Below are 27338 nucleotides of genomic sequence, written 5' to 3' on the forward strand. Positions count from 1 at the left end.
GAAGCATGGTGGAGGTTCCTTGCAAGTTTGGGGCTGCATTTCTGCAAATGGAGTTGGGGATTTGGTCAGAATTAATGGTCTCCTCAATGCTGAGAAGTACAGGCAGATACTTATCCATCATGCAATACCATCATGTAGGCATCTGATTGGCCCCAAATTTATTCTGCAGCATGACCACGACCCCAAACATACAGCAAAACTCATTAAGAACTATCTTCAGCATAAAGAAGAACAAGCAGTCCTGGAAGTGATGGTATGGCCCCCACAGAGCCCTGATCTCAACATCACTGAGTTTGTCTGGGAGTGAGTTTTGAAAAACACATCCGAAGTTTTGAAAAAATGTAACATGTTTAAATTTTGAAATCGGTCGGCCGATCCTACAAAATCACATCCCGGTATACTGGATCCCTAATAACAAAAATAATTATATACACATATATAAAACCACATTCTACTGACAAGAGCCTTGCACTGTCCCTGTGGAATTCAGAGGCAGATATTTATGATTATAGTAACAACGATGCAAAACTTTTGGCCATAGCTGTATTTGCCACAAGGTCACTTTGTGGTCCAAATAGGCATGCCCCTATCACTACTTACAGAAACAGGAATTTACCCCCTTTAGCACTTAACTGTGATATCATCTAAAGTCACCTAAAAGTGTATGCATACAGTACGTTGTTATATAGAGTCTGATTACACTGTGTAACAATTTTTTCTTTTTTTTGGTTCCTGGGTAGTAAGTGTTATTTCCTAATTGCTTATGCCTCAAAAGTATAGAAAATGGCTATTATTCCCCACAAACTTTGCTTTTGTGACCAGGACAGTGATATTCTGAAATTTACCTATTTTCCAGAACATTCCCAATAGATTCAGTGCTGAGTAAACTTGGAGTAACTTCTTGAACTTTCTAGAACTTTCCAGTAATATAAATAGTAGTATAAATACAGGGGCCTTAAGCCCACCAGTTCAGTTTAGTTCCAGCTGCCTAAGTGGATACATATCTGCATTTTTCTGAGATGGCATCAAGAGGCTGCAAGCATCCTGCAGACGCATTTTGCTATGTCTGCGGCCAATTTATCAGGCCAAGAGCGAAAAAGTACTCCGTGGAAGCATCTGCTAAGATGTGTGAGGCCTAAAAGGCATATTTCGGCATGCCTGTCAGGGATCAAGACAAACCCTGGGCACCTCATTTCACCTGCGAGCACTTCAAAAAAACTCTGGAAGGTAAGATGGACAATTGTTGCTCGGAATTTTATGTTATACAATTTGTTAAAATTTTTAAAATTGTAAAAGTTTTTAATTTTAAAATGTTTTACAATTTTCAATGTTATTGAAAAATATATGATATATGAAAAATTTTGCAAGAATCTCTTACACATTAGTCATGGGTGAAATAAATGTATTTTTGTAGGGTGGTACAGAAGGGAAAAGAGAGCCATGAAGTTCACTATCCGGAGAATTTGGCGGGAACCCACTGCACCCACTTCTGCATGGTGGACCCTTCCAAACGTCGGACTGGCAAGAATGCACCTGCTATCACCTATCCGGACCTTCCTTCATCCATCGCCCCGGTGCCACACTGCCACGAGCTCCCCGTACCCACTCCTCCGGAGAGAGAGCAGCCGTCTTTAGAAGAGAGCAGCAAGTCAGAGAGCGAGGAAGACATTGTAGATCCAGATGACAATTTCAGAGGTGGAGCTGAGGAGAGAAACCCATACTACCCCAACCAAAAAGACCTCAACAACTTGATTAGAGATCTTGGTCTCACCAAGTCCAATGCCGAGCTTTTGACATCTAGGCTCAAGCAGTGGAACTTGTTGGATGAAAGTGTGCAAGTCACAGATCAGAGAAAGCGTCACCAACCTTTTTCTAGCTTTTTCACCCGTCAAGATGGGCTCTGCTTCTGCCACAATGTGACCAGTCTGTTCGAGGCAATCGGAATCGCCTGTAACCAGAATGAGTGGCGCCTCTTCATTGACAGCTCATCCAGGAGCGTCAAGTGCTGCTCCATAATGGTAACAAGTACCCGTCTCTTCCCCTGGCTCACTCGGTGCACCTCAGAGAGGATTACAACAGCATCAAGACCTTGATGGATGCCTTGAAGTATGATGAGTACAGCTGGGAGGTCATAGGAGACTTCAAAATGGTGGCATTCCTGATGGGTCTCCAAGGCGGTTTTACCAATTTTCCCTGCTATCTTTGCCTTTGGGACAGCAGGGACACCAAGGCGCACTACCACAGGCGGGACTGGCCACAGCAGACCGAGTTCTCTGTGGGGAGGAACAACGTCATGTGGGAGCCACTGGTGGACCCCCAAAGGTGCTGATGCCACCACTGCACATCAAATTGGGCCTTATGAAACAATTTGTCAGAGCTCTAGATAAAGAGTCGGCAGCCTTCAAGTACCTTCAAGACTTCTTCCCTATGCTGTCTGAGGCAAAGGTCAAAGCCGGTATCTTTGTTGGACCACAGATAAAGAAGATCCTGGAGTGCAATGAATTCCCCAAGAAGCTCACTAGTAAGGAGAAAGTGGCTTGGAACAGCTTTGTCGCAGTGGTTAGGGGCTTCCTGAGCAATCACAAGGCCGAAAACTATGTGGAGCTGGTTGAGACTCTGGTGAAGAACTACGGCACAATGGGCTGTAGGATGTCCCTCAAAGTCCATATCCTTGATGCTCATCATGACAAATTCAAGGAGAACATGGGAGCGTACTCGGAGGAGCAAGGCGAGCGCTTCCACCAGGATATACTGGACTTTGAACGCCGCTACCAAGGACAGTATAACGAGAACATGATGGGAGACTACATTTGGGGGCTGATTCGTGAAAGTGATTTACAGTATAATTGTAATTCTCGAAAAACTACTCACTTCTAAATCTTTTGTGGTCATTTTTGTATTACTTTAGTATAAATACATGTTAATTTGGATTAATATGTTGTTTTTTTCTGACTTTATGTGAACGAAAAGACACAAATTCGCCCGTTTTCTCATTGGAAATAGGTAAATTTCAAAATATCACTGTCCTGATCACAAAAGCAAAGTTTGTGGGGAATAATAGCCATTTTCTATACTTTTGAGGCATAAGCAATTAGGAAATAACACTTACTACCCAGGAACAAAAATTGTGTTACATAGTGTTATGATACGATAACCAGACTACACTAGCTCTTTAAATGTAATCAATTGTTGTACAATATAGTGTCAAAGTTCCACTGTACTACCAATCACTATGAATTCTAAATCAGTAATATGTGTGATAACTACTGGCTAGAAACAAAATAAATTTAGCCCATACCTTGTGAACTCCGATCGTATCAGGGAAGCAGCCCAAAAGTCCTTTGTATTCATTATTGGTTTCCATCAGAAAATGTAGGTCTCTCCTTGGCTTTGGAAACATTTAAGCAAATACTTATTTTGTATCCAGTAAGACAATCAACAACTGAATTTATTTATATATATTATTTTAAAGCTTCGTTTTCAAATGCTGGTAGTGTATTTTAGTCCTTTGATCTTATGTCCAAGTCCAGTTGTCTCTTACACCTAGCAACTCTACAGAGGATGCCAGCGAGCTACCAGGCCATGCAGGACACGGGCCAGCCCTGCAACTATTGCCAGTAGTTTAACGGTTTATATAGAACACCCAAAAGGTATAATAGTTCCTATACTGAGATAATGGAAAATTATTTTATAAACTTAAATTTAGGAAACCTCCCTAAAGGGAAAACTAGTGCTGCTAGTCGTGCATTCCCATCAAAACCATCAATTTCTGCACCAAAAAAAAACCAAAAAAAAAAAAACCCACACAACATACTAGGCAACTTTAAATCAGAATGGACATAATTTTTAAATCAATTTCATATTATTTTATTTTTTAACTGAATTGAAATGCCTGCTCAAGAAAAACATATATTTTCTTTGTGGTTGGGACTGGAGCTATACAAAATAGTAACGGTAACTGGTAACAAAATAGAAAAGACTAAAGAAAAAAAAAAAAACACAACACTGTTTACCTGTTCTGCCACCAATGTGGCAATTTCTTCATATGTTTTACCTGCTTCTGTTAAGGCATCTGTGAGAGTGGCTTCACCTTGATGCAAATGAAAAAAAGTAAACTGAAAAATATTAAATCAAGTCACATAGTAATGTGATTTACTAAAATCTAAAGATTAAATATGCATAACATGCATGCCAAATATTCCAGGACATAAAACATCCCACATTAAAAAGAGAAGTATTTATGTGATGATTCATTCACCCATGAGGATTTTTTTTTTTAATTTATTTTTTTCTTCCTGATTTACAATGGGGGCTTGAAAATGTAATCTCTACTGCTGCAAGAGGAGCTTGCTGACCGGCCTACATTGTAATTTAGTCATAAGCAGGTTGCAAATTGGAAGGCGAGTCCCTACAGATAAAACCAACTTTAAGAAATTAACATGTCTGGTTTCCTGATTAACTCTAGTGCATAGAAAGTTCAACTAGGGAAGTTGTAAACAGACACCTATAAACTACAGTGTAAGTCAGGCACCATAGGCATAATTGTTAATATTTATTGTCTGTGTTTTTTCCAAGTGTGAAATGGCAGATGGAATTCAGATCAGTTTGGTGTGAGGTAGAGATAGTCAACAGGATCTAGCCTATAATGTCTGACTTATGGGACATCCCTATATTCCCTGTATATGGTATTGTAAATGTAAACATTATTGCAGGAGCTGTAAAGGAGAGCAAGTCATAAAGAATACCTTCATAGCCACTGCTGCTGAAAACTGCTGAGAGATTCTGTAGTGCTTTTCCAATCTTCTGATATTCTTTTGGCAAAGCTTGAAATTAAACAAAGAGAAAAACAGTAAAGCCTCTGCCACAGATCTACAAATCTGGATGCCTACAATAAAAGACAAGAAAGATGATAACTTTTCAGGCCCCAAGGGTAATTTTCTAATAGTAACCCAACGTAAAGTTATTATCATAACCCTGGTTCCCTGAAATAGAAATGTATCCATTACACATGGGTTAACCTATTACACCCGATTCCACTGAACACTTCTACCAAAGCCGCATCTACGCTGTCGATGTCAGCACACCTGTCTCCTCCCCACAGGAGACAAGCTGCGTGCAAAACAGCGCTCAGCGCCATAAACTTTCTTCAGCCTACTGCACAGAATGTATGCAGCAACCAAAGAATTGTAATGGATACATTTCTATTTCAGGGAACCAGGGTTATGATAATAACCTTACGTTCCCTTTCAAGTACAAAATGTATTCCATTACGCATGGGTAAGTATATCTAAAGCCATTGCAAGGACATAACCTGCAGAACAGCCAATTTTGCAAGAGCGATGGCTTGCCGTACTGATAAGACACAGTAATGTCTACATGCATAATTGCATAATTACCTCATGAAAGTGCTTCTGAATGTGGCCAAGACGCCGCTGTCAGCACTCTGGTTCCAAAAGCAGGGTTATGAGGATCCAGGATATTTAGCCTGTATTACCTTGTGAAGGTGTGAGGAGTGGCCCACACCACTGCATCGCAGATGTCAGAGACCGATGCACCCTGAAAAAATGCCCAAGTGGTAGCAAGACCCCTGGTGGAATGACCAGTGACCTTCTCTGGAGGAGGCAAGTTAGCTTGCTCGTAAGCAATCTTAACTGTCTCCACTATCCAAATGGACAGCCTCTGTTTGATGGAGCTTGACCTTGGTTCTTAGCTCCAAAACATATAAATAGTTGCTCAGACTGTCGCCAAGTTTTTGTCCTGTCAACGTAATATGCTAGTGCCCTGACCTGGCTAAGCGCATGGAGCCGACGCTCCTCATTTGACTGGAACGGAGGAGAATGGAAAGCCTCCAATTCCAGACTGATTGACATGGAAGGTCGATAAACATTTTGGCAGAAAGGCCGGATTTGTACGGAGTGTGACCTTAGTCCTAGACTCCGTAAAAAACAAGCAAGCTTTTGCCACTGAAAAAGCCTGAACTTTACTAACATGTCTAGCAGATGTAATAGCGAGTAAAAATGCTGCCTTCAAAGACAGGTATTTAAGCGCTGCAGAATGCAAAGGTTCACATTTAACTGCCAATGTGGCACTTTATTCTTCAAAGGAGGCCGAACACGCCATGCTCCTTTTAGAAACTGACAGCCAGAAAAGAGCCCCAGGGGCCATTTTAACATGGCAAGCCAAGATGGCTGCCAAGTAAACATTCAGAGTCGAGGAGGACTTGCACTCAAAGAGGTCCTGCAAAAACTGCAGAATGACTGGCATGGAGCAAGTCGTGGGAGCAATGTGCCGTGCCAAACACCAAGTTTGAAACACGCCCCACTTGTATCCATGTAGAGAGTGCGTTGAAGCAGCTCTCGCATTTCGTATAGTCGATATGTATACCTCTGCTCTCCCGAACCTATCTCAAATCAAGCTCATCACCTCCGAGTGCAGCCTCCACTCTAAGACGCACGGAACTCCCCTTGATAGGTCTGCGGCGTGGTTTTCTGCTCCTGGCAGATGTATCGCTCTCAGGGAGAGCAGGTGCTCGTAAGCCCACAACAAGATTCTGTGGGCTAATCGATGGAGACGAGGAGAGCGCAGACCACCCTGGTGGTTGATGTAGGCCACCACGGTTGTGTTTTTCATTCTGACCAACAAGTGTCTCCCTTGCACCTCCTGGAAGAAACTCTGCAAGGCCAAAAAGACTGCCTACAGCTCCAGGACATTTATGTGTAGCTCCACCCAAGGGGGCTGCCACACACCTTGTCTCCTCGTCCGTTCCACACCGCACCTAATGATACTGCCCAACGGCACACCTAGACACAGGTGAGCCGGCTGTTTCCAGGGCCTCCATACAGTGTCGACACCTGTGGGAATTGACTCACCTTGCGATTGAACCACGCTTGAAGAGGATGCATACGGAGAAGACCCAACGGAAGGGTTTGAGATGCTGCTGCCATCAGGCCCAGAACCCTCTGGAAGGTGATGACCTCCCGTGACACGCAGGGCTGAAACAGCTTCAGGCACGTGTGGAGCCTCTGGATTCTGTCCTCTGACAGAGTGCCGATCACGCTGCTTGAGATCAAGCAGGTTCCCAGGTAGATGGTAGCCTGAGACAGTACCAGCTGGCTCTTTGACATGTTTACCATCAGGCCGAGCCTGTCGAGGTGAGTGGTCACCAGTTCTGTGTGGACTACTGCCTGTGCTGGAGACTGGGCGCATATGAGCCAGTTGTTGAGAAAAGTGTAAGGTACTGCACGCAGGAAATAAAAATGTGCATTATAAATATCATATGGGAGATACTGAAATTGGAGAAGGAATCTATGTAAAAGACCTAGGAGTTTTTGTTGACTCAGAAATGTCTTCATCTAGACAATGTGGGGAAGCTATAAAAAAGGCCAACAAGATGCTCGGATACATTGTGAAAAGTGTTGCATTTAAATCAAGGGAAGTAATGTTAAAACTGTACAATGCATTAGTAAGACCTCATCTTGAATATTGTGTTCAGTTCTGGTCACCTCGCTATAAAAAAAAGATATTGCTGCTCTAGAAAGAGTGCAAAGAAGAGCGACCAGAATTATTCCGGGTTTAAAAGGCATGTCATATGCAGACAGGCTAAAAGATTTGAATCTGTTCAGTCTTGAAAAAAGAAGACTACGCGGCGACCTAATTCAAGCATTCAAAATTCTAAAATGTATTGACAATGTCGACCCAAGGGACTTTTTTCGACCTGAAAAAAGAAACAAGGACCAGGGGTCACAAATGGAGATTAGACAAAAAGGCATTCAGAACAGAAAATAGGAGGCACTTTTTTTACACAGAGAATAGTGAGGGTCTGGAATCAACTCCCCAGTAATGTTGTTGAAACTGACACCCTGGGATCCTTTGTAAAAACTTGTGAAAAGTAATCATTTAATATATTTGCTATTTTTTTTCATTCATCTACGATTTTGCTATTTGCATCTCTTAGACATTTAACCTCCTCTGAATATTCTCTTGCTGCTGTAATATTGGAAAAACATTTTGGAATTGGTTTTAGCCCCCTTAGCAATGTTCATTTCTATTTCTCTCTTGGCCCTTCTAACTTCCTTTTTGACTTGCGTTTGCAGTTCTGTGTACTCTTTCTGTGTACTTTCTTTTGGTCCTTTTTTAATGCTCTGTAAAGTGCCTTTTTTTGCTGAATATTTTTTTTAATTGATCTATTAAACCATTTTGGCAATTTAGTTTTACATTTAGATTTGTCTACTTTAGGGATGTAATTGTTTTGCGCCTCTAGTACTACATTTTTGAAGAACAGCCATCCTTTCTGTGGATGTTTTCTCTATTTTACTCCAATCTACTGTTAGTCTCTGTTTCATACCTTCATAGTTTGCTTTTCTAAAATTGTAAACCTTAGCTTTAGTCCTTACTTTTGGGGTTTTAAAAAGCACTTCAAATGAGACCATGTTGTGGTCTGAGTTTGCTATTGGTTCTCTGACCTCTGTTTTAGCTATTCTGTCTTCGTTATTTGAAAAGGCTAAATCAAGGCATGCCTCCCCTCTAGACAGTGCCTTGACAAATTGTTTTAGGAAGCAGTCATTTGTCATTTCCACCATTTCTATTTCATCTGTCGTGCTCCCCACCGGGTTTCCCCATTTTATATGGGGGAAGTTGAAATCCCCCATTAGTAGGGCTTCTCCTTTGCTACACGCATTTCTAATGTCATTGTACAACAGAGCATTTTGCTCACCATCTGAATCTGGCGGTCTATAGCATGCTCCTATTATTATGCCCTTTGAATTTTTTTCCGTTATTCTGACCCATATTGATTCAGCTTTATTTTCTTTGTCCAGGTTTAACACCTAGGCTTCAAGGCTGTTTCTTATGTATAGCGCTACCCCTCCTCCTCTTCTGTCCTGCCTGTCTTTCCTATAAAGTGAATACCCACAAATATTATATTCATCCCCATCACTCTTAGACAACCACGTTTCTGTAACACCTATCACATCATAGTTACTTGTTAGTGCAGTAGCTTCAAGTTCTAAAATTTTGTTTCTGATACTTCTGGCATTTAGATAAATACATTTAATGGTTGTCTTACCTGAGTTGTTGTCCTTGTTTTGATGCGGTCTCCCTTCTGTTTTTTTGTGATTTCTCCCCCCTTCCTTTCTAGTTTAAATGCTTCTGAACCTGATCAAGGATCTTTTCTCCAAGTAGACGGGTTCCCTTTTTATTTAAGTACAGTCTGTCCCATCTGTACAGATAGTCCTCGTTGTAGAATGTGGTCCAATGATCAGGTTAGGTGAAGCCTTCCCGTGTGCACCACGTCTTCAGCCATGCGTTTAGATTAATTATTTCCAGCTGTCCATACGGTCCTTTGCAAGGTGCCGGCAGTATGCCAGAAAATACCACAGTTTTGGTTTTCTCTTTTAATTTCCTTCCTACCTCTCTGAATTTGTTTTGCAGGGATTTTGGTGTGTCTCTTCCAATGTTGTTTGTACCGATGTGGACGACTACTACCGGGTCGTCTCCTGTTCGTTCTAGGAGCCTATCCACGTTCTCAGTAATGTGCTTGACAGAGGCTCCTGGAAGGCAGCACACTGTTGTAGTAAGGGGGTCCAAACTGTGAATTGAATTTGCTGTGTTTCTCAATATGGAGTCCCCAACAATCATGACCTCCCTTCTTTTTGCTGTCTGGTCACCACTGTCAATAGGGTTCTGGATGTTGTTCCTTTCGTTCTCTTGTTGTTGGTTTTGCTCATCAAAATTTTGAAGTGACTCAAATTTGTTGGTTGTTTTGATTTCTGGTGGTTGTGTTTGACAAAGTTTCTTTTTTCCCTGCTTCTGCCTACCTGAACCCAGGTATTCTGACCTTTCTCCCTGGTGGCTTTCATTCTGTTAGAGGTGGTGCAGACTTCCATGAATTGTGGGTGTGCCAGCTCCTCAAAATCCTGTTACCGATCTGCGAGTGCAGGGCAGGCAAGCCCGCTGCTACTGCAAGCCAGAAGGCCGCGAAAACAGACTCACGGTAAAAAACACAAAATAATTATTTAACATTTTTTTGCTTCAGCGACTTATCCCAGAGGGACAAAACAAACAGAAATAAAATAAGACGGCGTGCTGATGTCGCGGGTGTTGATGCGGCTTTGGTAGAAGTATTCAGTGGAATCGGGTGTATTAGGTTAACCCATGTGTAATGGATACATTTCGTACTTGAAAGGGAACACCAGTTTTGCCTTAATGCTTAAAATGTTTATTCTTCCCTCTTTTAGAAAAGTTTAGGACCATAGAAACTACAGCTTGACAAAAATATAGTAACTACAAAGAAAGGAAAGTTTGTTTTCTTAAAAACAGCAATCAAAATTGGGTTCTACTTGACAATACAATCATGTAATTTAGTCCCCTCTACTAAATTTGGTTTTTCCCATAAACATTTACATATATAATTTAATAATTAGGATTCTGTTTATTATTACTATTGGAAGGGGGGGGGGGGGATTACATTGTTTGAGTTGAGGTTGAGGTTGTTTTTGTATTGCTATTTATTAGTTTGTAGGAGGAAATTGTAATGTGTTGGTCAGTATTACTACACACCAATGGCCTAACCACCAGTCTGCGACAGTCATATTGCTTTAATTCTCATTCTCATTAATCTTACAAACCAATTGCAACAAAATGTTTATGCTACATTTTTACAAAACAATATTTTAGTTTGCAGAAATGGAACAAATTAGACTGGGACTAAACCCAAGCCCAAGTACATAAAACATTATAAAATGTCAGGTCAGTTTCAGCTTACGTCCAGTACACCTCTTCCAGTGCTCTTGCCCCACATTGAGCAGATCTTTAACTCCGTCATCCATGGATTTTGTAAATCTACTGAACGATTCACACTTCTGCTCTCTGGAGAAAACAAAGCAGTTTCACAGATTATCCCATTATTATCCTATTATAAAAAAAAAAATACAAACTATATTCATTAACTTTTCACTGTCTGGAACACTAATTTTTTGTAAAGCAAGAAGGAGTGTATACTTCTTGTTAAATAGCTGTTTACAGCTATAAAAAAACTGAAGAAGAGTGTTTTGGAGAAGTGGGGTTGGGTTGGGGTTAACCAATCCCGATTATTACTCATAATTTATACCTAAAGTACATGTAATTGAAATAGGTGTTAGCTCTTATGTACAGTGCCATGAAAAAGTATTTGCCCCCTGTCTGATTTTCTGCATTTTTGCACATTTTTCACATTGAATTTGTTCAGATCTTTTTGTTGGTTGTAGTCTGAGAGAGGAAAATAACACCAAAGTTTGGTGCTTCTTTCATTTGTTTGGTGCGCAAGGTAATCAAACAAGCAATCTTCAGGTGTGAAAAAGTTATTGCCCCCCCTAGTTAACTCACCCCAATTAAAGGGATAATTAGGGTCAGCTGTTTGAATACTTTGGTTAACAATCAGGCCTGATTTGGGCCAGTCCTGCCCAATATAAAACTGACTAACTTTGGCCCTTACTGTCAGAGTGAAGTTGTCAGCACACAGGTTCTAGAGGTACTTCATGCCACAATCAAAATAAATTCCTGAAGACCTCCGGGAAAAAAAAAATGTTGTCTATGCCTATCAGTCTGGAAAGGGTTATAAAGCCACAGTTCAACTGAAGAAAGTTTGGGAAAGCAGTGAATCTTCTCAGGAGTGGCCATCCTGCCAAAATCTCTCCAAAGCAAGGCTCGTCCAGGAAGTCACAAAGAACCCTAGAACAACATCCAGGGATCTGCAGACCTCTCTCGCCTTGGCTAAGGTCAGTGTTCATCATCAGAAAGACACTGGGCAAAAACAGGATTCACGCAAGAGTAGCAAGGTGGAAACCACTGCTCACTAAGAAGAGCATGAATGCTTGTCTCAAGTTTGCCAAAAAGCACCTGGATGATCTTCAAGAGTTCTGTAACAGTGTTCTATGGACAGATGAGTCAAAAGTGGAACTTTTTGGCCAAAATGGGCCCTGTTATGTCTGGCGAAAACCAAACACTGCATTCTACAGTATGAACCTCATACCAAAGGTCAAGCATGGTGGTGGTAGTGTCATGATTTGGGGATGCTTTGCTGCATCAGGACCTGGACGACTTGCCATCATTGAAGGAACCAGGAATTCTGCTCTGTATCAGATAATTCTACAGGAGAATGTCAGGCCATCTGTCCGTGAACTGAAGCTAAAGTGCAGCTGGGTCATGCAGCAAGACAATGATCCGAAACACACAAGCAAGTCTACATCAGAATGGTTGAAGAACAAGAAATTTAAAGTTTTGGAATGGCCTAGTCAAAGTCCAGACCTAAACCCCATTGAGATGTTCTGACAGGACCTGAAACAAGCAGTTTATGCTCGAAAACCCACAAATGTCACTGAGTTGAAGCAGTTCTGCATGAAGGAGTTGGCCAAAATTTCTCCATGGTGCTGTGAGAGACTGATCAATAACTACAGGAAGCGTTTGGTTGCAGTTATTGCTGCTAAAGGTGGTGTAGCCAGTTATTGAGTCTAAGGGGGCGATTACTTTTTCACACGGGGGCATTGGGTGTTGCATAACCTTCTTTAATAAATAAATAAGTATCAAAATGTTATGTTATTTGTTCACTCATGGTCCCTTTTATTTAATATAAGATTTTGGTTGAAGATCTGATAACATTCTGTGTCAAAATATGCAAAAATGCAGAAAATCATACAGGGGGCAAATACTTTTTCAAGGTACTGTATCTTCATAAAAAGAAAGTACAGTCAAGTAAAGGATTAGGCCAAGGCACACAAAACTTGACAGATGGGTGGGTCTTAAAATAAGCAAAAATGTGCCATTTTAACCATACAAAAAGAACTGTGTGACTACTAAAACATACCCACAACAACAATATGAAATATCACCTGTGCAGTACTTACTCACATATTGCATTACTGGGGGGGTCCTGAATGGTGGTTGGAAAGAATTACCATATTGCTTCTCAAAAATAGCCTGCGTCTTAAAATCGAGTACATTATTGATGCATGTATTAAAATTGTCAAGTGACTACCCAAGTACACAAACAGCAACATGACTGACTGCCGAGAAATTAACCAAAATGTTACTGCCTGATCTCAAATCGCTCATGACATACAGGCATCCATTTTCAAAGAAGCATCATTAGCTTCCTGTGAAATTCAAAGAGAAGCTTATACAATTTCAGCATTTCTAACAAACAGTACCAGCTTGGGCAGATCGGAAAAGCTAATCAGACCCCCGTAATTTGACATGCCAAGCAATATCACAGTTCACAAATTAGGGGGAAAAAAAGGTGTGAGTAATCAGGACTGTAAATGAGAAGTAGCACATAGCTGTAATGCTCTGTGTGATATCAGATGGCCGCAAATTGCCTCCATATGCGTATTTGAGGTTGTAGCTTTGTAAGTGCATATTTATTTTTTCATCACATTGAGGGTGTCTTAAATTCGAAGGAATATGATAATTGCATTAATATATTGTTATATTTATAAACCACCTCACAAACAAACAAAAATAACATACAAAAAAAAAATATATATATGTAACACTTACACTTCAATTAGGTCCATGTCAGGCGCTTCCGGTTCAATTGTAGAAAAGACCATCACCCCAACCATTTCATCCTTTTCTGCTTTTCTCTTCCCCATTTTCCAATCCTATACAAGTAGAAATCATGTACACTGACAGAGTAGGACATTTGTTTCTGCAGTTATAACTACCAAGAAGAAATTCCACATGGTTTTACTACTTCTGTAATATTTGGGGTACCACTGTACATGTTAGCTTAGGTGCCTGTTAAAACTGCACAAATTTGATAAGCAAGGGATCTGAGTGAGGTACATTTGTAATGTCAAAAAAAATGCTGTTGGAGCCATCTCAAATCTAAATGTAATATAAAAATGAGATTTGACATGGAAGGGGCATTCAGATTAAAATAAATGCAGCAGGTGCAAATTAATAGTACTCCTACTATGACTACTACTAACTAATAATAATAATAATAATAATAATAATAATAATAATAATAATAATTTATATGCTGTGGTTGCTGGTTACATCTTTTGCAATTAAAATAAAAGGTACCATACAATAATTTTATTATACACAGATATTTCCATTGTTAAATACATTATGCCAAACCTAATATTATCCACTGTACTTAAATAACAAGCAGTTGGCTATTACTCGTTTCATATAATTTTCAATCATGATGCAATAAATATAAAGAAAATAACATTGTTGAAACACAGTGCTTTGTTCTGAAATGAACAGTATGCCGCTATGTTAGGAAGAAAACAATCGGTTTTTCATTTGCCTCTCCAATAAAATGGCATTAGTCCTAAGCAAATAACCATATGAAAAAGCACTGAAACTCCTCCGCAGTGTGTCTTGGCAGCCTACCTTCTCATCCCGGAAACTGAGGAACAGCTGTAAGACCTCACTGTTGGAAATAACAGGATGTCGACACATCCTGGTCATCCACCCCTGGAGCCTTTCCATTCGCATCTTAATGAACTCCTCCTCAAAACGTCCTGGAAGACCGTCGTTCATTACAAGTTAGTAAAATGTTCTCCAGAATACTTTTTATGGGCCAAAATAGCCAAATGATCAGTGTCAACGGATGGCCCAGACTGTTTATAAAATGTATTTTATGTAAAACCAAAAAGACCAAGTGTTAATTGGAGTATTTGAAACCATCCAATAAATATTTATGTCAAATGACAGATGACAATTTAACCCTACATATAACTGAGAGAATGTTATATTTATTAACCCTGGTTTCCTGAAATAGAAATGTATCCTTTACCGAATGGGATATATCTCTTCTAGCCTAAATTACCTGAACACTTGTATCAAAGCTGCTCCTTTAACAGCTCATCTGTGTGAGGTGTCATCACCGCCTCTAGGAGATATCAACAACTGATCAATAAGCTACTAACAACCAAACGAGCAAAATGGGCCGAATGGCCTCCTCTCGTTTGTAAACTTTCTTGTGTTCTTATGTTCTTATGTAACTGTCGATAGGGATCACCGCCATTTTCTCTTCAGACATGCTGCATTGGAGTGAGCGCAATGACCTTAAAGGGTAATTGCTATTATCATAACCATGGTTCCCTGAGCTAGAAATGTAGCCATTACCGAATGGGTGTTTACCTATAAAGATCCTGAACCTGAATAGTACACCAAAGCTGTGCATAATCACCCGTGACGCAGTCGTGCTCGCTTCCGAGAGCATAAGCGGACTGCAGACACAGGTACTAGTAATCATTTTTCCTGCAAACATGCTGTAATCATGGACACAGTGAATTTGAAGGTTAATGGTTACATTTCTATTTCAGTGAACCATGGTTATGATAATAACTCAACATTGTCCAGCAAGTATGAAATGTAACCATTACCATTTGGTAAATGTACCAAAGCCGTTGCAAGGCAATATTGCAGGACGACCAGACTGCTACAAGGCTAAGCCAAGGCCGCCTTGTGTGTTACCATTCGGAACCCCAGTAACAATTAGCTAGGGCTACAAATTGAGGGAAAACTCACCTCTATGTTATGTTGTAAGGGTTGATCCTGAAGCCGTCCTCAACACGCTCTTTCCAAAGCTAGGGTTTTGGGCATGACATTCGTGCAGCAGAAGTAATGGGGGTCGCCCAAAAAAGCTGCATTTCAAATGTCATTGACACATGCACCCTGGAACAAAGCCCATGAAGTTGCCATGCCCCTGGTGGAATGGGCAGTTAGCTTTTCTGGAGGGGGCAAGTTGGCTCACTCATTGGCAGTCCTGACTGTGTCTGTTATCCATTTTGAAAGCCTCTGTTTAGACAGGGCTTGCCCATGGGACTTAGCCATAACAGACAAAAAACTATTCGGACTGCCTCCAACTTTGTGTCCTGTCCACATAATAAACTAGTGCCAGCACAGGGCAGAGTAATGGAACTGTCGCTCCCTGTCAGAGTGGAAAGGAGGTAGATGGAAAGCCTCCAATTCCAAGTTTTTAGGCAAAAAAGCAGAATTGGTACAAAGCATAACCTTTGTCCTGGCTTCTGAAAAAATGAATCAGGCTTTTGCAATTAAAAATGCTTGCATCTCACTCACTTGCTTAGCGGAGGTGATTGTAAGCAAGAAAGCCGTTATAAGTGACAAAAATGTTCAGCTCAGCTGAATGCAAGGGCTCAAATGGAGATTTCATGAGTGGCTGAAGCACTACGCTAAGCTTCCAGCGAGGAACAATATCCTTCAGAGGCGGACGGAGCCACTAAGTTCCTTAAACACAGCCATTCATGGGCCAGAACCAGAGCTGTAGGCCTCTACACCTGACTGAACAGATCATGGCAATTGGGAAGGCCCCAAGGCTGGCTGCTCAGGCGCTGCATCAGAGCTGAAAACCAACAGTGAGAGGAGGTGGTTGTGTGCCCAGAGCAACAGCATGCAGGCCACACAGTGGAGACTGGGAGACCTGAGCCGCCCTGGTGGTTTATATAATCCTGTAAAAAAAAAAAAAAAAAAAAAAACTCTGCAGGGCCAGATAAACTGCCTGCAGTTCCAAACAATTTATGTGTCGACCCTGCCATATCGGGTTCCATAGCCCCCATGCATACCTGCCATTGCACAGTGCCCCAGCCGTGGCTGGACACGTCCGTGGTGATGACCTTTTATGGTGAACATTTTGAACCTCCATTGACTCAGATACAGGTTGAACCGCCTGAGGTTACCATCCCGCTTGGGGTCCAGGAAGTACCTGGAAAGAGTACCTCCATCAAGTAGAAAAGGGAGGGGGACCATGTTTGAATTGGAGAGAATAGCTGGTCTGTAGAGTAGAAAGCACCCTGGTGTCTCTGTTGCACTGATGGCAATACTCCAGGTGGTTCCATGAAAAGGAAACCTGGGCTTGTGGCAGCAAGGCCCTAGGGCCGCTGCCGGACTTGTGTTGCTTAGGTTTTTGCCTCTGCATCGGAATTTGTTAAAGCTGCCACAGAGTACAGCCACGGGCCGGTTATGAAACCCCCCTCCGGCTGTAATAGCAGCTTGCTGTGCCAGTCTCTGAGGCTACTGGGGCCTTAGATGGCGGTTTGCTGCTGGTTTGTGCACCTGGGGTGACCGTGTGGGAAGCAGATGCACCAGTTCCTTTGTGGACCCCCATGCACAGTGAGTAGCATTGCAGCATCTCATCCACTGCAGGACCAAAGGAATACTTATGCAATGAATTACTTTCTGTTTTATATTTGTAATTCCTTTAGAAGAATTTGTAGATTGTATTGTTTACTCTGACATTATGGACTTGTTTGTGTTGATCATTGGCAAAAACTCCTAATTAAATCAATTTTGATTCTAAAAACATGTGGAAAAGTCGACGGGGGGTGAATACTTTTGAGAGCCACTATATGAGGTTTCAAAGCCTCTTATGGAGTGACCATCTTTGATGGGGGCAGGTTGGCTAGATCATACGCAATCCTGACCGTGTCTACAACCCATTTCGACAGGGCAGATTGAATTAAGAGTTTTCTCCCTGTCAGACTGGAAAGGAGGGCCTCCAGTTCCACTGAGTGGTTGATATGGAAAGCAGAAATATCAATATTTTCAACAAAAAACTTTCAGGTAGTATTGTAAGGTCCCTCTAGTCATAGAATAACACATTTTTTTTACATGTATCCCTTAATGTAATACTTAACTTAAAAATGTTATATATATATATATATATATATATATATATATATATATATATATATATATATATATATATATATATATATATAAAAGTGAAAGTTTGAAGCAAACTAAATGATTTACATGTTCAGGTAATATTTCTGCTATAGGATAAACCTTAACTATTTGAAAGCATAAACTGTCCCTTTGAAATCATTTTTAGTAAGCTACATGGGTGTCACCACGACAACCAAAATGTCTTTACATGAAACAATCCATTGTAGGTAAAGTTAGTCCAATCAGGGTTAATTCAAACAATTAAGTTTAAGTCAAGGAAAATTCCAGGATAAATTTTCAATTCCTATTTAAAATAAATTCCCAATTCCAATTTCAAGTCATTTTACAATAGGATTTGGAATTGGAATTGATTAAAAAGGAATAGGAATTGAAAATTGTATTTACAATGGAACTGGAAATTAAATTGGAACTGGTTTCGATGGAGTGATGCATTCCAAAGAGATGCCTCAATAAATACATGAGAACAGACATGATTTTGAGGTTGAAATGTGGCCACTAGAGGAGTTCAAAATCATCAATTTCTACATTTTATGAATGTCCTAGTGTTCAAGTTTAAAGCTAACCAAAAACTACATAAAAACATCCACGTTTCCATGTCTGTAATACACCTTTCACACACAAATGCCATTACTGAGCCGTCTAAAAAATATTCTTTAAAATACCCATTTACACAGCATGAAATTGCACAATCTATGCCAGTCTAACACCGTCACAACCCTTTCACGCAGCACAAGGTATCATCTGAGTACAACTTTCAAGCCTGTCAGTCAACAGATTGTTTTCATGGCAATGGTTGTATCCATGCTCACGCATCTTGTCGCCGATTCTATTTGTGAATTCACTTCCTCGAAGTTCATTCCTTAACTTCTTCTGGACTTACTACCTCGTTCTTGATCAGTGATTGTATTTGAAAAAAAATGAAAGCGTGTAACACAACACGTTCAGTATTCAGTCACAGTTGACTTTCAATCCACACCCACTGTAAAGCTTCAGTGCTGGCATAGGCATTCACACAGGAGGTAAGACGGTACAGTGGCGTCTCTGAACTACTTTGTGATTTGGTTCAGAGACGGCATAAAATATGACGGCTCTGTGACGGTATAGGCAATTCACACAGACCAAAATGCCGCATCAGTGCCGGTTTTGAGCGGTCATAACTCGTCTGCGTGAAAGGTGTATAAGGAAAATAATGATCTACTAGTCCTGCCTGGTGAAATTTGTGAATTATGTTATTGTCATGCTCCCCTGTCCTTAAAGTCTTCAACCACATCAGATTTACCTGTGACCTGTTTATCTGGCAATGAAGGGATTGGAATGGCCGATCCAAACTTGTCCAGGAGCCGTTCATACAACCAATCAAAGTGCTTGTATCGGTGATTGACAGGTCGATTGGTGGTCTGTAAAAACAAAAAAGACTGCAGTACAGACAGATGTATTTGTCACATAAAAACGGCTAAAAATGAGCTATGTTAAATTGGTTTCAATTGGCTTCTGTCCAACGGGACTCTCCAAGCTGTATTTTACATCATACACTGTTGTAGACAGCGGTTGGAGATGCTTTATATATATATATATATATATATATAATATATTATATATATATATATATATATATATATATATATATATATATATATATAATGTCTGTTATCCGAAATCTTTACCTTTATATCGTAATAATTTCAAACCATGCAGTTTCATTTTTGGTACGTCAAAGTAAACAAGAAAGAGTGTTGCTAAGAAATAAAGCACTTCAGAGCTGCAAGATCATTTCACGGCCAGCTGCAATGTTGGCAACCAGTTACTCTGTAGAAATATGATGATCATACAAATCTACTTCGTAGGCTAATTTATATGGTGTAGGAATGGGTGTGCCTTCAAAATCTGCATATGCAAACCTGAAGAGGTCCCCAAGCCAAGCATTTAACCAAGGTATAGTAACTTTTACAACAACAGAGCTTTTTCTAGTAAATGCACAAAGCAGACAATATTAAAAAGAACCACAAACATTGTTGGCTTTTTTGCACTCCAATGAAACAGTGTGTTAGTAACTAGGGGTATTTAATTTCTGAATGAATACAATGAAATTTTCACATGTTATAAATGGTTTGTAGCCAACAGAAAACCCAGCATGAGATGCTTGAGATTCATAAATGAAATATTTTTGTGTGTAAGACTACATGGACATAGCATAGACTTTTTTTTTTAACCGACATTAAATTGCATACTTACATTTGGAGTCACCTGATATTCAATGTAGCTCTTTAAGCCATACATTTTAGAGCCCTTTTTGGGATCTGCTACAACACAGTCCAACTGAGTTTCAGGATATGACCACACTGGACCAATTTCGCCAACCTGAAATGATAAAATTACATTTAATAAATTCAACTACAATAAGTATGAATAAATATCCTGCCAACGTGTCAATCGATAGTTCCTCAGGTACATGTGTAATGGATTGCTCATTAAAATGCATGTACAGTGAGTGAGAATGACAGAAATGGAGAATGCAAGTAAAATCAGGGAAATCCAAATAAATACAAATGTCATCATGTCAAATCAGCTGTGTGAGCGTTGTGTGCAACTACCTAGCAACAATCATGGCAAAAGAAGATGGATCAGAGCATAACAGTGTGTCTCACGGGTGTTCCTGGAATGGCAACATTTGAAGAAACTGTTAGGTTATTATCATAGAAATGTAACCATTACCGAATGGGTATTTACCACCCTGAAACCTGAATAGATAAATCACAGCTGCTGTCAGAGCCTGTGAAGCAGTCATGTCCACCCCCAAGGGCATATATGGACTGCACACACAGATCCCCTCATCACTTTTCCTTCAAGACTGCTGCAATCATGGACGTAGAGACCTTGAAGGTTAATAGTTATATTTCTATTTCAGGAAACCAGAGTTATGATAATAACAGAGCGTTCCCTATAAAGTATGAAATGTAACCATTACCTAATGGGTATGGACACCAAAGCTAACGCAAGGCAATACTGCAGACCACCTGGAATGCCATAAGGCTAAGCCAAAGGCTACCACATTACCATTAGGAACCCCAGTAACAAGTAGCTAGGGCAAATTGAGGGAGAAACTCACCTCTGTTTATTTGTAAGGGTTGACCTGGAAGCTGTCCTTAATACTCTAGTTTCAAAGCTAAGTCTGTAGAACCTAGTAAAGGTATGGGGAGTAGCACACACTGCTGCATTGCAAATGTCATTGACAGGTACACCCTGGAATAAAGCCCATGAAGTAACCATGCCCCTGAAGGAATGGGTAGTGAGCATCCTGGAGGGGGCAAGTTGGCCAGCTCATAGGCTGTCATGCATGTGTCTGCTATTCATTTGGACAGCCTCTGCCTAGACAAGGCTTGACCATAGGACTATGTCTCAGAGCAGACAACACATCGTCCGGACTGCCTCCAACCTTTTGTCCCGTCTACATAGATCGGCCAGAGTCTATGGAGCTGCAGCTCCCTGTCAGACTGGAAGGAGGAGGAAAGAAGCCTCCAGTTCCATAGACTGGTTGACATGAAATGTCGTTTGTCAAAAGACAAGATCGGTACGGCGCATAACCCTTGTCCTGGCCTCTGTAAAAATTAAGCAGGTTCTCACTATGGAGGAAGGAGGGAAATACTAGTTGCCTTGGCCAGTGGTGTGCCAAGGCATTTACCGCCAGCTGGTCCCCCAGAGGAGACAGTGTGTTGATTCCTGGGAGGCAAGGGGTATATCCCTGCTCTCCCAAACCTCTCTGAGGCGCTGGGACCCTCCTTGAGAGGAGGTCAGCTGCCCAGTTTTTTCCACCCTGGGTAGATGTATTGCCCACAGTGACAGCACGTTCTCATGTGTCAGGCATTTGTTGTGGACGTAAGCCACCACTGTTGTATGTCTGCACAGACAAGCACAAGCCTCCCTCAAACCTTCTGCAACAATGCTGCAAGGCTAGTTAACTGCCTGCAATTCCAAAACATTGATGTGGATGCCGAGACGCAGATGGGCAGGCTGCTTGCACCAAGAGAGAGCCTTTATATAGTGATGAACACAGTAGTCAGTTGCGGTTAAATTCGGGCTGAAAAAGCCTTGCTTTTGAACCAGGCTTGTAGATGGTGCATGCGCAGGAGACGCAAGGTAGGGTCTGAGAAGCTGCTGCCCTCAAGCCTCGAGATTCTGGAACGTGAGCACCCTGTTGAGCTGAATAGCTAAGCAGCTGGCTATTCTCTGCACTGGACAGCACCCGGAGTCAAGGCACACGCCGAAACAGGAAGCTGTCTGAGAAGGTGTGAGCTGGCTCCTCACATTATTTACCATAAGCCCCAACTGTTGAAGGTGGCCGATGAACAGTTATGTGTGAGTGTATGCCTGAGCTTGAGTCTGGGCACAATGAGCCAGTCATGCAAATAATATTACTCTGATATCTTTGAGTCTCAATGGGGCCAGTATAGCTTCGCTGCGCTTCGAAAAGGCACGTGCAGCAAGAGAAAGGTCGAACGTCAAGACCCTTAAGTGCGGTGGTTTTTATAGGGAAGCGGTAACAGGCACCTCTGTAGTCCATTCTGAATGACTGCAACAGCTGTTGCATCACCAACATTTTGATCCTCCTTCGGGTCAGATACAGGTTGACCTGCCTGAGTTCAAGGATTGGTCTGAGGCCACCATCCCGCTTGGGCATGGAGTAGAACCTGTCCTCCACAAAAATAGCTTGTTTTTGCAGAGAGCTGCTACCTCCTGAGACACCACAGTGACATCCTGAGACACCACAGCGACATCCTGTGGGTCTGTGACTGATGCTGCAGTCACGCCCTGAGAGGGAACTGTAGTAAGTATACAGATGTCTGTATTGCACTGACACCACCGTTCCAGATGGCTCCTTGAATAGCTGTCCGGTCCCTAAAGCTGCTGGCACAGGGATAAAAACCCAGGCATTATGCAAATATCAAGAAATGTACAGTAAAAATGTATAGTTCCTGCCTCAGCTTGCTAAAAACAGCAACTGGACTGTTAACAAGGCCTGCATGATACCAGATTGGGGATTGTAAACCCTGGTCGGCAGTAGGTCGGAACCGGGGCTGTACCGGAATGGCACAGGGTCGGTTTGGTACCGGTTCAATGCCTGATGCCTCAATCAAAAGATCGAGCTGGCTTAGTTGCAGACGCTCAGGGACCAGACCAAAAGCTGCAGGCTCACTGGGTCGAAATGCAACAGGGTCCCCCGCACTAAGCAGCTGCAAAGTCTGGCCATCCAGAAGCTAGACCAGTGCCAAGAAATCAGACTCTCCTAGGTAGGAAAGCATAAAGCAGGAGACCCTCCCACACCATGCCCACGTTCCATACAGCGCCCAGCCCAGGCTAGATGCATTTGTAGAAATGACCTCTCTCCTCGTGGTGCTGCCCAGAATTGCACCCAAGCACAGGTGAGCTGGGCGTTTCCACCATGAGAGGGTTTTTATACAGTGATGAGACACTGTGAGCAGGCTGTGTTGTTCCACGGCAGGTTAAAAAACCATGACTGAACGAGGCCTGGACAGGATGCATGTAGAGGACCTCAGGGGAAGGATTTGGGAAGCTGTTGCCATCAGGCCTAGAAGCTTTGGGAAGGTGACAACCTTCAGTGCCATGTTGGGCTGCAACAACTCCAAGCAGACAGTTAGCCTCTGAACTCTGTTGTCCAACAGACTGGAGATCATGGACCTGGAGTTCAAATACACCCACAGATAGGTGGTTGTCTGGGAAGGTATCACCAAGCTTTTGAGGAGGTGCACTGAGAGCCCCAGTCGTTGCAGATGATAAATGACCAGTTCCGTGTGTAACACTGCCTGTGTGGGTGACTCCACATATTAGTCATTTATCCAGATAATTGAGAACTCTGATTGCCTTTGAGTCTCAAAGGGCCAGTTTAGCTTCCATGCACTTGGAAAAAGTGCAAGGAGCCAGGGAGAGGCCAAATGGCAAGACACATAACAGGTTCCCTGAAAAGCGAACTGCAAGTACTTCCTATGGCCGGGTCTTATGGGGATATGGAAATAGGCATCGTTGAGATCCACTGTGGTGAACCGGTTGCCTGACCCTTCTCTTCTCTTTCACTGATGGAGACGGCCTATTTTTGTAACAGGGATGACACCTCCCAAGACACTAAGATAGTGTCATGTGGATTTATGACAGTTGTTGTTGTTGTCATGACCCAAAAGGGGGGAGGGAGGGAATTGTACAGAGTAACCGGAATAAGTGGTGGTGAGCACCTAGGTGATTGCTAGTAGTCCAGATGGCAGTTGATTAGCCAGGGGTAGCTCCCCTTTTCCATGTTCGGGAAAGCATTTGTTGCTGTGCCACATATGTTGAGGGGCCGGGAAACATTTTGACGCAGTTGCCTTTGTGGTAGCAGAATGTGCCAGCTTCGGGGGTTGTGGGGGCCTAGGCTGCCTGTGCTTCATTGGAGGTTTATGAGCTTGTGACAGAGATAAAGGATCGACGTGGTAAATCTCCTTCTCGGTCAGAAAGGGTGTTGTGTAAAGACGGTGGTACGCTGCCTCCTAGATGGACCGACTTCATGGTATGTGGAAACCAGAAGGTGACCATATTAGGGGGAGTGCGTAGTTACATGTACCCAGAACGACTCCATTGCGATCAGCTGTGAAACGGCCCTCTATTGGAGAAACCATGGTGACGAGTTGATTGCAGGGAGGAGGTCATGGGTACAAAGGGGAAGGAGCTACGTCAGTACGCCGCTTTGTGCTGAACAAATGTAACCTGACAGCCGGATCCTGTAGTTTTGTTGGTTTTTTGTTACATGTCATTTTGTTGTGTGTTGCAGAGGAGGAGTAAGGAGCCAGCGACTGCAGCCACGAAGCCAGCCCACATCATCAGAGCACTACCCTCACTACACGACACCAGCACCACCCTGCGGATTAAAGAGCACACACTTGTGCATGGGACTGTTGCAGTATTATTGTTTTTGTTTTGGTCTGTAAACAAGCCATGTTCTCCCCGATACCACTGCTGGTAGAGGGGTCATTCTTTTTGTTTTGTTTATTAAAAACGCTGACGTTTTTTGGGAACATAACAGTTTGGACAATCTTTTTATTCACCACACCACTCGCACCTGTCACAGAGCTATAGTCCTCTGTTTAGGAAGAAAGCAAGCTATCTCATCCACAACAGGCCTGAATGTGTGCCCTAATGTAACTGGGGCATCAAGCAAAGACGCTTTATTCCCATAAGGGATACTGGCCTGAGAAAACGAGAGCTGCCTTCAGGCACGGTGATGATCCTGCCCAAAACTTGCTCGCTGTACTTTGACAGCTGGAGCAGACAGTCATTAACGAAGTGCAATGACAATGACTGCAGCAGCGTAGACTGATACCAGTATGCTTCTGTTGTTGCCCAGGTGTCTTGCAAACACAGTAGCTGCGAGGCCTTTCTTAAACAGCACTTTAATGACGTGACATTGTTTGTTACGGCATGAAACCACGAGGTAACCAGTGGAGTACCACAGGGATCAGTATTAGGTCCTCTGCTATTCCTAATCTACATTAATGATTTAGATTCTGGTATAGTAAGCAAACTTGTTAAATATGCATACGGCACAAAAATAGGAGGAGTGGCAAACACTGTTGCAGCAGCAAAGGTCATTAAAAATGATCTAGACAAGATTCAGAACTGGGCAGACACATGGCAAATGACATTTAATAGAGAAAAGTGTAAGGTACTGCACGCAGGAAATAAAAATGTGCATTATAAATATCATATGGGAGATACTGAAATTGGAGAAAGAATCTATGAAAAAGACCTAGGAGTTTTTGTTGACTCAGAAATGTCTTCATCTAGACAATGTGGGGAAGCTATAAAAAAGGCCAACAAGATGCTCAGATACATTGTGAAAAGTGTTGAATTTAAATCAAGGGAAGTAATGTTAAAACTGTACAATGCATTAGTAAGACCTCATCTTGAATATTGTGTTCAGTTCTGGTCACCTCGCTACAATAAGAATATTGCTGCTCTAGAAAGAGTGCAAAGAAGAGCGACCAGAATTAGTCCAGGTTTAAAAGGCATGTCATATGCAGACAGGCTAAAAGAATTGAATCTATTCAGTCTTGAACAAAGAAGACTACGCGGCGACCTAATTCAAGCATTCAAAATTCTAAAAGGTACTGACAATGTCGACCCAATGTTCTTATGAAACGTCCTCAGAAAGCAACGTCAAGTTGGGAATCAGGACCAGCAAGACAGTGCAGGCCTCAACAGGCGGGAAGTGGGCAAGGCCCAGCTTCTCTGCATCGTGCACCCTATAAAGGTTGGTAATCACTAGGGAGACAGCAGGGGTGGTTACCATGTGACCCCACAGGCAAGAGATGCACTAGAATAAAGAGCATTCATTGTCTTTTTTATAAACTGGTACCAGCTTGGATCCAGATGCAGTTACCCAATGTCCGTGCAAGACTCGGCAACGACTAGTGGGCTCAGCACTGACCAGTACGGAGCTGGATATGTAATGCCAGCAAGTGGTTAATATTAAGCAATGCCGCAGGGCCGAGTGGTGTGGACTCAAAGTTCCCTGTTGCAAGGCTGGGAACCGCGTGGTACAGGTTCGGGGGCTGATCAGTGACCATTCTCTGTACCAAAACACTGGTACCAATGGTAAATAGTCAGGCTATCCTGGCAGAAAAAAAAATGCTTGGTGCTCAACACGGAATAGGGGCCGACCGAGGGGATCAGAGACGATTGGTATGGGCCCAGTACCAAGCCGTGGGGACTTGTGGTGGTGTGCAGAAAAGTAAATGGCAAAAATGTACGGCTTGCAGCAGTGGTTTGATGTAGGGGCTGAGATCTGCAAGCTAACTGGCTCCTACTAGCAGCCTTCGCTAAAGTGATGCTGAAGCAGCTGCTCACTAAAACGGTATAAGACACTGGGGAGAAGAAAGAAGGAAAGGAAAAATGTAATACAAACATTATTCTCTCTCCTGTTGAATCCTTTTTATTTGCTGCTAGAGGTAGAGAAAAATAAATAGAAATAGAAAAAAAAGGCTCCTAAATTAGTGCAGCAGCAGGGAGCAGGAGAGTGCCCGAAAAGGGGGAACTGGAACACGGGTAAACCATTAGGTTAGTATCGTAACCCTGGTTCCCTGAAATAGAAATGTAACCATTACCATATGGGTATTTACCTCCTAAAGACATGAAACCTGAAGAAGATATATCAAAGCTGCTCGTAGATCCTGTTACGCAGTCATGGACCTCCCCAAGGGCACAAAAGCACTGCTGTCATAGACCTCAATGTCATTTTTCCTTCAAGCCTGCTGCAATCATGGATGCAGCGACCTTGAAGGTTAATGGTTACATTTCTATTTATATCGGGGTTATGATAAGGGTTATGATAATAACCTAACATTCCCTTTGAAGTACAAAATGTAACCACTACTGTATGGGTAAGTGTACCAAAGCAGTCACAAGTTGCAGAATGACTGGAATGCTACAAGGCTAAGGCAAGAAGCTGCCTTGTGCGTTACCATACGGATCTCCAGTAGCAAGTAGCTAGGGCTAAAAAACGGAGGGAGAAACTCACCTATGCCTGTGTTGTAATGGTTGACTGAGAAGCCGCCCTTAACACTCTAGTTCTAAAACCAGGGCTTTGAGGATCCACA

At 42.2% G+C, this 27338-nt stretch overlaps 1 protein-coding gene across 3 annotated transcripts in view; it reads right to left on the reverse strand.

Annotated features, from left to right (window-relative positions):
* Positions 1-27338, reverse strand: part of LOC121316006 (sorting nexin-9-like) — a 118796-nt gene that overhangs the window by 14060 nt on the left and 77398 nt on the right. For all 3 annotated transcript variants that reach the window (XM_041250680.1, XM_041250679.1, XM_041250678.1), the window contains 8 exons: positions 19933-20058; positions 18980-19097; positions 14380-14510; positions 13531-13634; positions 10763-10866; positions 4746-4823; positions 4014-4090; positions 3299-3388 (listed from right to left, as the gene is read on the reverse strand). In XM_041250680.1, the coding sequence (XP_041106614.1) occupies positions 3299-3388; positions 4014-4090; positions 4746-4823; positions 10763-10866; positions 13531-13634; positions 14380-14510; positions 18980-19097; positions 19933-20058 (828 nt within the window). The remainder of the gene's footprint in view (positions 1-3298; positions 3389-4013; positions 4091-4745; positions 4824-10762; positions 10867-13530; positions 13635-14379; positions 14511-18979; positions 19098-19932; positions 20059-27338) is intronic.

This window comes from Polyodon spathula, chromosome 5, assembly GCF_017654505.1.
Source record: "Polyodon spathula isolate WHYD16114869_AA chromosome 5, ASM1765450v1, whole genome shotgun sequence".
Taxonomy (NCBI): Eukaryota; Metazoa; Chordata; class Actinopteri; order Acipenseriformes; family Polyodontidae; genus Polyodon; species Polyodon spathula.